At 37.7% G+C, this 10,200-nt stretch overlaps 2 protein-coding genes across 2 annotated transcripts; both read left to right on the top strand.

The window, feature by feature from the left end:
- Window positions 479–7,919, top strand: LOC18792746 (ran-binding protein 10). The gene is made up of 10 exons (XM_007223074.2): window positions 479–1,358; window positions 2,189–2,335; window positions 2,426–2,512; window positions 2,662–2,707; window positions 4,044–4,117; window positions 4,992–5,154; window positions 6,003–6,071; window positions 6,350–6,409; window positions 6,867–6,953; window positions 7,302–7,919. Exons 1-10 carry the CDS (start codon window positions 991–993, stop codon window positions 7,581–7,583), a joined length of 1,383 nt encoding a protein of 460 aa, XP_007223136.1. The 5' UTR covers window positions 479–990; the 3' UTR covers window positions 7,584–7,919.
- Window positions 8,010–10,177, top strand: LOC18789585 (crocetin glucosyltransferase, chloroplastic). The gene has a single exon (XM_007226397.2). The coding sequence runs from the start codon at window positions 8,549–8,551 to the stop codon at window positions 9,962–9,964; it is 1,416 nt and encodes a 471-aa protein (XP_007226459.1). The 5' UTR covers window positions 8,010–8,548; the 3' UTR covers window positions 9,965–10,177.

The following is a 10,200-nucleotide window of genomic DNA, read 5'->3' as shown; positions in this document are numbered from 1 at the left end:
ATAACGTGTTATAAAATGAACTGGGATATGTGCGAATATTGAGTTGCACGTAAAGTAGATGAGACACAGCATTTAACGAGGTTCGGCTATGCCTACGTCCTCGGAGAGCAACAACAGTAACTTTTCACTATATGAAATAATAGAACTACAACTTTAGTGTTTACAATATGTATGGCTCACTCAATTTTCTCTCTTGGAGAATTTCTCTCTTGCTCTCTTTCCTCTCAACTCACTCACCCTCATTCTTCCTTCTCTTCCTCTTCTCTATGTGTGAACTTCTCTTGATGGAGGTATCTATTTATAGGCATAAGACAGTGGTTGTTCACCTCACAATATAATTGGTAGACAACATCATTAATATTCTTCAATTAACAACATCATTAATATTCTTCAATCAACAACATCATTAATATTCTTCAATCAATTGGGTAGTGGTTTGGTTTGGTGGGTGTGTGGTTAGGTTTAGTGGGTGTTAGTTGGCTATGTGGGCTTCACCTATTCTTCTTTACTTATTCTTCTTTACAACACCAATTTATTTTTGTGTTTATTCAATGGAGATGTTGTATTCATATTTGGCATTGCAGCTACTCTGTACCTTTTTTTTTTTTTGGTTTTGTTTTGTGTGTTATCAATAAAATTATTATCACTTTTAATTAAAAAAATATCATTTAAATACCCCTCTTAAACAATAACTTATACTGAAAAATAAATAATAATATCATTCATACCCGACCCATTTAGGTTGAACCCGTCGGGAAACTTGCCATCCCCTTGGAAAATTGCCATGCTAGCGCAAGTATTTCACAAAATATTTTCAAGGAAACACGGTGATAAAAGATTCTTGATTCTTTCCCTCTATCTGCAGTAACAAATCATTTCCATTTATCTTACTCTGCTAAGTCCCCAAATCGAAGAAGGGTTTTGGTTTCCAAGTTTCCACTCTGATTTTCACCAAATGATTCTTCAGTTCTAGGGTTTCAGATTCAAACAATGAGCAACAACACCAACAGTACCAACGGCCACAGCGATCGAGATCTGGGCCTGTGGTTCCTAGAGCAGTCGCGGCTCGGCTCGGCTCGTGTGCCGACGGACATGGACGAGGACGAGGAGGCTCCTACAGAGCTCAATACCATCAATAGCTCTGGAGGCTTCCTCGTGGTGTCGCCCGATAAGCTCTCGGCCAAGTACACCAACGTCAACCTTCATGGACACGACGTTGGTGTAGTTCAGGCTAACAAGCCAGCTCCGGTCAAGCGGCTTGTCTACTACTTCGAGATTTATGTCAAGGACGCTGGGACCAAGGGTCAGATTGCCATTGGATTTACTTCTGAGAGCTTCAAGATGCGGAGGCAGCCCGGGTGAGGCTTCTAGTTTGATTGGGTCTGTTTGCTGTTGGAGAAAATGAATGAGCATAATTGTCACAGTTGTTAGTGGTCTTTTTTTGTTGTTGGTAATTTGTAAATTTTGGGAAAATATGAAAGAATTTAAACGGATGTATTGGGTTTTAGTTGTGGATTCAAGTTGGGGCATTGCTTGGTGTCTGTGAAACCGACTAGGACAAGACAGAATAGAAATAGAAAACAAAAGTGAGATTGTGTTTTAATCTGTAACTGGGGACTTTGTAAGCTAGAGATTTTCTTATAATGTTATTGGAGAGAAGCTTGTTTTGGTTTTGGTGGTTCTTTTTAGTTAGGTTAACTCGTAGAAGGTCAATGGACATATGTTTTACTGGCAAATAACTCATCAGCTGATGAGTATTCTGTTGCATAGGATTGTCTGAACTTTTTATTCTTAATTGGATTAATAATTGCATGGCCTGTGAAATAATGGTGAAACATATGACACATACGCACCATAAAAAGTTCCCTTCGTTGAGATGTACATAAATTTTGTTATGAATTGGGGAGTTTGTTTCTTTTATGCAGTCAACAGCCCCTGGTGGCCTGCCACTACCTGTGATGAATAGGATTTAGTGGGTTGGTGTCAATTTTAAATCTTCTGTCTTTATTTGTGCTTCTCAATTCCCAAGGGAAGAAAAGAAGGAAAAACAAAGCAAAAAAGCATTCCTTTTCTGCATGTAGCATTGTTTTTCATACTGTTTGTGAGATTTGAAAAGTACTAGTTTGAATTGGCAGGTTCTGTTATTTTAGTTATGCTATTTGTGTTAATCTAATCATCCATGAGGCAGGTGGGAGGCAAATAGTTGTGGCTATCATGGGGATGATGGACTACTTTATCGTGGACATGGAAAAGGAGAGGCTTTTGGCCCAACCTACACCTCTGGTGATATAGTTGGAGGTGGTATCAATTATGCTTCACAGGAGTTCTTTTTCACGTAAGACAGTGGTCTACTTTGTTTAGTCTGTTTTCTCCTGAGAATACAGTGGTGTTTAAGGTTATCTTGTTTGTTTCATGTGTTTGCCAGTAAAAATGGTGCTGTAGTGGGGACAGTGCCCAAGGATATGAAGGGTCCCTTATTTCCTACAATTGCTGTACACAGCCAAAATGAGGAGTATGTGGTATCCTCTTCGAATGTTTAAGCTTTTTCAAATGTTCATCTGTTGTAATTAGGCAATTGCTTGCGTATTTACTTGTCAGCTTCAGATAATACAGATTCATGTTCTCATGTTCTCGAGATGTGTGCTTAATTTTGATCTGCAGGGTGAATGTCAACTTTGGGCAGCAACCTTTTGCTTTTGATCTAAAGGCAAGATATACTCATCATTCCTTCTCTCTTATTTCAATAAATATGATCTTTTATTTTGTCCCTGTGTCATTGGTGTTCACAATCTCAGCAATTGGTAGCTGTTTCTCTTTTAAAACTTTAAAGTGTAAAATTTAGATTTAGATTACTGATAACCCCTTTTGTTGTGGTTGTTATTTTGTTTATCAAGTCAACTTTGAGTTAGTAAAGAAGCATAAAAAAAAAATTATTTACCCCTCCTGCGCTCTCCAGCTGTTGATCATAGACTATGTTACTGTTAGGATTTGTTGGGTCATGGAATGGGCAGAGGCAAGGGAATAGCTTTCCCATGGAGTGCTTTCTAACTTTTAGATTAAAGCATGGGATTTTCTTTCCCATAGGTTTCCAACTTTTAGAATAAAGCTTGGGTTTTGTAAATGCAGCGAAGTTTGCAGTCTTGTTTTCATTCTCTTAGGAATGAATCTTCAGACAGTTTTCAACTTTCTGGAATGACTATGAATACCACCTGTATCCCGTCATGCAATTAACTAAGGCAAACATGGACAGGCCACTTTTATCCCTTCTTACAAATACCACTTGAGTCCTAGTAATGGACAAACCCTCAACGGGGATAAGAATGAAATCACTTTGATGATTCCAATTCACAGCATGTCCAAAGAAGCAGAAGGAAATAGCTGCACTACACAACCAACATTCCTGTAATATTTGTTCCTCAAATTGGGCTTAGGATTCACAAGAGCCAGTTATGCGCGTTAGACAGGGCCTTAAAGTTGTAGCAGTGGATATATGATTTTTGACTTCAGTTTTCTTTTCAATTATGCCCATCATTTTGAAATTTGGAACAACTTTATTGTTTAATCAAGTAAATGGACAAAGGCAGTGAAAAGGGTATTGAAACAATCTCGTACTATTTTTTAACAGTCTGAAATATGAGGTACCATTTGATTCTTTGAATAAGTTTAGTGGAGAAAAGATTTGTGGCATTTTTTATTCATTTGAATTCCTAGGTGGAAAAATAATTTATGAAACTATAGGACAAGCAAAGGGGTCCCTTTCTGGTGAACACTCTTTGACCCAGAAAATTAAAGATAGGCCAAAACAGATACCCCCAATATTTATTTTGAAAAAGGGTGCTGAATGAATAGCATTCCTGCTCTGCATTGATTTTTTGCTTCTCTCATTCTTTACTGTTTGTACTATACTTTTTATGAATCCTATTTCATAAAGGATTGTGCAGGTTATACTTGAAAAGATTTATTAGATTGAAGTTATAAAACTTGCTACATGTTTTGAGTATCATGTCTTCTTGTCGAAACTAATTTTCGCAACATCTGATTAGGAATTTGAAGCGCAAGAGAGGATGAAGCAACAAAGGATGATTGAAAAATTTTCATTGCCAACTGTTAGTCATGGGTAAGTTCGCATTTTTATATATCTTGAAGAAAGGCATCTAATGTATTTTGGCTTAGGCATATACGTTAAGGAGAAATGATCTGATGTTGATGGTTAAACAGACGCTCTGTGATTGGTTTTAGTAATTAAAGTTTGTGTTTCTGTGGTTACCTTTTATATAACTTGTTAATCTAGTTATAGGAATTTTATAGATTGAGGAATTAGATGCAGTTCAGTGATAGTTGTAGTTGGATTAACGCAACCACATCTTTTCAATATATTTTCAGTTAGGTCATCACTCTCCTTCTTCAATTTTGAATGTTCTTTAAATCTGGAGTTTTGTTAGTAAATTATATAACCTGGTCCGAATTATGTACTCACATGAATGTTGACACTGAATTGTCAACCAGGGTTCAAGTAGGAATTTTGACAAATTCAGGGTGTTAGAGGTAGGAACTGGCTATGTTTGGGGGTTGTTGAGGTGCATAAAAATTGCATTGATAGCCTTGAAAATTTGAAACAAAAGAGGAAAACGGGGGGCGGGCAGGTGAGCCGGGGTCTTCCCAAGTTTTCCTTCCTGTCATTGTAGCAGACTCTTCCCATCAAGAAAAAAGGAAAAAAAATCTTGCAAGCTTTGGAATTTGAACTCTTTGTTTCAATAGACTCTCTAGGATCAAAACTAGAATAGGCTCCTTAAAGTAATAAATTTTGATCAATAGTCCAGTTGAATTCATGGTAAGTTTTGTTTGAGAGAGAGAGAGGATATCAATTTTACCTGGGTTTAATTTTGTTATTTCTAGCAACATATCAATATGAATTTTACCTGGGTTTAATTTTGTTTATTATGAAAGCTTTTATGTGTCAATTGTTAATTCATTTATACTTTGTTACCCAGAATTGTACGCTCCTACTTACTACATTATGGCTATGAAGATACGCTCAATTCATTTGACATGGCTAGTAAAACTACTGTTCCTCCTGTACATATAGCTCAAGAAAATGGTTTTGATGAGCAGGACGTTGTGTTTGCACTAACTGAGAGAAAGACTCTTAGACAGGTATCATTCTGTTGTGATTACAATCTGTCTTTAAAGTCAAGTTAGTTTTCTGCTTCCTTTTTGTGTTTTGAACCATCTCCTTTTTGGGATCCTCTTATATTTGCATGGAAGTTTCCAAATCCCAGTTGTTTGGGATGATATATATATTATTTTTTTGGCTTTTGACTCAAAGGTTTCAAGAAACCAGAAAAAAAAAATGTTGCTGCTATAATCTGGAGACTGTAGTATTTAGTACGATGTTCAACCACAGAACTTGATGACATGAGCAAAGATTTATGCCTGCTTGGCTGATATCTATATGAAGTTTTTCTGTAGAATCAGATCTTAGCAATGGCTGCAAGATCCATCAAATTGCTGGGTTGTAAAAGATTTATTTCTTATTATTGATATATTTACAATGACACCAATAATAATGATAATAATGATATGGATGATATATGCATTTTATCTCACATTTTCACGTCTAATTTCTGTTGACAATAGTTTTGTGCAACATGTGAATGTTTTGGTCTAGTTCGCTTGAAATCAGCCTATGAATGCATCCGTTTTTTGTCATTCAATTTGAAGATATGTTTACCTGCTCATGTCTTGGTTTATTTATGTAATTTAGTTAATCTGTTCACGGCTTAGGGAGTGTTCGACTGTCAAATGGTACACTATCTCCTCATGGCTTAGGAGTTTGGGGAATATCATAGAATCAGTTTGTGTACCATTTGATATATGGATATTTTTGTCTTTCCTTTGCATTGCTTGTGTACCACTTCATTGGTTACTATATAACCAAAATATATTAATTTTTTCTAATATAAGATTTGTATCTGGCTGACCACTTTTCTCTGCTAATGAAGCTTATCAGGAATGGGGAGATCGACTCTGCACTTGGTAAACTCCGGGAATGGTATCCCCAAATTGTTCAGGTAGACTGTCTAATGCTTCAGAATGTTTTCTTTTGTGGTCATCTTTGTTTTTCTGTATTTCTTTGCTCTTGACGTTGACAAGATTTTGTTGGTACATGCTGTGAATTCTGCAAAGTTTGTGCTTGAGAGGATTCAAACAGAAATTGTATTAAGGTCCTCACATATGTTTTAATGTGGTGGTTTTGCATTTTGGTTATTGGTAAAGTTGATCATCCTAAACTTCTTAGGATCAATGCTTAATTTTATTAAGGTTCTGATGTATGTTTTACCTTCTGCAGGATGATAAATCAGCTACTTGCTTTCTACTCCACTGTCAAAAGTTTATCGAATTGGTCCGGGTATGTTTTTCCCCTATTAGAAGAATTAGCTTTAGTATTGCTGCTGCTAAAAAAACTTTAATATTTCCAAAAAAGTCATGGCAAGCACTTCAGTTATTCATTTGAATGAAATTTTAGATGGATACAAGAAGGGCTTGCGTACCTGTCACATCTTAGTGCTGAAGCGTTGAAGGAAACTATAAACTAATCATTATGAACTCGGGTTGAAGTGTGCTTAATTTCATTTCAAATAGTTAGATCTACAACTTTCAAGTGTTAACAAACTGGCACATTAGATTTAGTGTTCGCGAATAACAAGCTGCTGCCTCCTTTATCCCCTTGACATCTTTTAGGTCTGGCTTATTATATGCATGTCTTTGTTTGTTTATAGAGCATATGATTGCTAACTTTGGTGATGTTAATGACAAAGTTAATAGATATTTACAGATGGTTTGTGATACTTAAAATTTTCATGTAGGTCGGAGCACTTGAGGAGGCTGTGAAATATGGAAGAATGGAATTAGCAAAGTTCTTTGGCCTGCCGGTGTTTGAGGACCTAGTTCAGGTAATAACAGAATTTCTTTCGAACTATGGAATATTTATTTTATCGATGCATCTGTCTTTGGATAATATGTGAGATTCATTATTATTAAAAAACTATGTGAGTTAGTTTTTGGGCTTCCTTTTTTTTGTTGGTATCTTCCGAATTTAGGTGATGGTTTGTGGATGGTGTTTAAGTAACAGTTACAGTTCATATGGATGATGTTTTTTAGTCTGCTTGTAGTATTGGGTTTGAGTTGCTACATGTTTCTTTGGTGCTTCTTGTGCTAGACGTGGATTAGAACTAGAATGCTTCTATTTTTTTCATTGAAGCTTAAGCTTGTCATCATCGTTACAACCCCTCTCTCTGTAGGATTGTGTTGCTCTGCTGGCATACGAACGGCCACAAGAGTCCTCAGTTGGATATCTGCTTGAAGAGTCGCAGCGTGAAGTTGTGGCAGACACAGTTAATGCAATGATCTTGTCTACAAATCCAAACCTGAAAGATTCACAAAGTTGCTTGCATTCATATCTTGAGAGGTTACTCAGGCAACTCACTGCTTGCTGTTTGGAAAGAAGGTTGTTGAGTGGGGATCAAGGTGAAGCTTTCCATCTGCACAGAGTACTTAACAGTTGTAAGAAGGCTAGGTGCTAGCTGATTCGTTCTCCAACTCATCTTGGTCTGTTCATATGCACAGTAGGCCATATTCTGAACTGCTTCTCGACCAAACAGATTGGCGTAGTGTTGAGCATACTGTATAGAGGCGCCCATGACGTTTCCCTGAGCCAGACTGATACTTCTTTTGCTGTATAGAATGGGATGTTCTCTTTCTGTAAGATTGTAACCCACCATCATAACCTTGAATTAGAACATTGAATTGAACTGGCATGTGGGAAATGTTACATATTAGGTTTCAATGGATGCAATTTGCATTATAGGGTTCAACAAATTTCAAATTCAATTTGATAGGTTGCTGCACACTCGAATTTAGCTTGATGCGCATTCAAATTCTAGGAAAATACTGAAAACGAAACAGAGGATGGTGCATGTTGAAGTTCATAGAATTTGAATGCACCATCCGCAATTTCGTTTTCAGTGCACCCATTGTATCATGAAGTTGCTCCAATGGCTGTCGTCTTTGTAAGTTTGTGTCAAATAACGAGCAAATTTTCTTCTAGGATTCAAATATCTACTGAAAGATCAGCATCAAATCATTGAGGGCTAAGAGAGTCTATAACCCCAGTTGCAAAAACTGTAAAATGAACTCCTGTATGTTCAAGGGAAACTAGCGCTCAGTTTAATCACGATGATCTAATATAATTTTTATATACCTTCGTTTATATAAATCTACTTGAAATGTGGTTTACATTAATCTGGACAATAATTATCAAGTTTCCAGAAAGAGATTTTGTATCAATCTAACGGCGCTCATGACTAGTTGATCTAGTGGCACTTCATGACTTTTGACTTTAGTGTGGATTGGAATCTGCCTAATTTGTACTCAAAAGTCCAAAACGACTGTAAATCATGAAGCTTTAACACCACCTTCATTACTTAGAACAAAATTTTCAATCCCATTATCCCAGATCAAGATTCAGCCAAGCAAGAGAGCAATTGTCATGGACATGAAGCATCATCATCATCACTTCCTTCTCATATCCTGCCCAGCCCAAGGCCACATAAACCCTACTCTCCAACTTGCCAAGCGCCTCATAGGAATTGGAGGCACACATGTCACTTATGCCACCACCATCCGTGGCCTCACCAAAATCAAATCCTTCCCTTCTCTTGAAGGCTTGTCATATGCTTCTTTCTCAGATGGCTTTGATGATGGAATCAAACCAACCAATGACCCCAATCTCTTCATGTCTGAATTTAAGCTTGTGGGATCAAAAACACTCAAAGCCTTGATTGAGAAAATCTCTACATCTCAAGATCACTCAGGCCCTGTCACTTTTCTCATCTACTCTGTCCTCCTCCCTTGGGCTGCTGAAGTTGCAAGTGATTGTGGCATACCATCTGCTTTTCTCTGCATACAATCCACCACCTCCTTTGCACTTTGCCACCATTACTTCAACCATTTTCACAACTGCCCTCCATTTCCAAATTCTATGACAATAGAAGGGTTGCCTCCTTTTGCTCCCACAGAGCTACCTTCCTTTCTCCTACCAACCAGTCCACATGTTTCAGTCATCCCTACCTTTCAAGAACACATCCAAGTCTTGGAACAGGGCAAACCCAACTCCAGTCTTGTGCTACTCAACACTTTTGATGCCTTAGAAGGGGCAGCAATCAAAGCTCTCAGATCATCAAGCATGAATGTGATTCCAATTGGACCCTTGGTTATAACTGGGTTTTGGGAGGAAAATGAAAACCAATCCAGTGATGACGGGTTTCGTTGCGACTTGTTTGACAAATCTGAGGATGATTACCTTCAATGGCTGGACTCAAAACCAGATTGCTCAGTTGTTTATGTGTCATTTGGGAGCATGGTGGTGTTAAAGAGAGATCAGATTGAAGAGATGTTGAATGGACTAGTTGAGAGTGGCCTCCCAGTTTTATGGGTTATTCGCTGTGCAGAGAAGGGAGGAGATCAAGAAGCTCAGATAATGAAGATAAAGAACAGACTGAAAATCAAAGAACAGGGTTTAGTGGTGCCATGGTGTTCACAAATGGAGGTTTTAGGGCACAAGTCAGTGGGGTGTTTTGTGATGCATTGTGGGTGGAATTCAACTGTCGAGAGCTTGGTAGCTGGGGTTCCAATGGTGGGTTTTGCTCAATTTTCAGACCAGAACACAAATGCAAAACTAGTGGAGGAAGTGTGGGGGGTTGGAGTTAGAGCCAAAGAGAATGAAAAGGGAGTGATTGAGGGTGCAGAGATTAAGAGGTGCCTGGAGATTGTGATGGGAGATGGAGAGAGAGGGGAAGAGATAAGAAGGAATTGTGAAAAATGGAAAGGTTTGGCCAAAGAAGCTGTCAAGGAGGGTGGCTCTTCAGATTACAATCTCAGGCACTTTATTGGAGGATTGGGATGAAATGGGGTGCATGAGAATATGCATGCATGTCCTCTATATATGTTAGAAAAAATACTCCATCCATAGACTTCTTTGTACTCTGTTTAGAGTCGTGCATGTATTTAAGTTATCTAACTTCCTCAATGAGATCATATTTTGGTTTTGCCAAACCTATTAGCATGTACTTGTAATTAAGCGGAGAATTAACGTAATTGTTTGTCGATTGGAGTCTAACTAGGAGGGGGGTTTACTACAAT

Source organism: Prunus persica, chromosome G1 (assembly GCF_000346465.2).
Source record: "Prunus persica cultivar Lovell chromosome G1, Prunus_persica_NCBIv2, whole genome shotgun sequence".
Lineage (NCBI taxonomy): Eukaryota > Viridiplantae > Streptophyta > Magnoliopsida > Rosales > Rosaceae > Prunus > Prunus persica.
The sequence above is the reverse complement of the archived record's forward strand: the minus strand, read 5'-3'. Positions and strand labels throughout refer to the sequence as shown.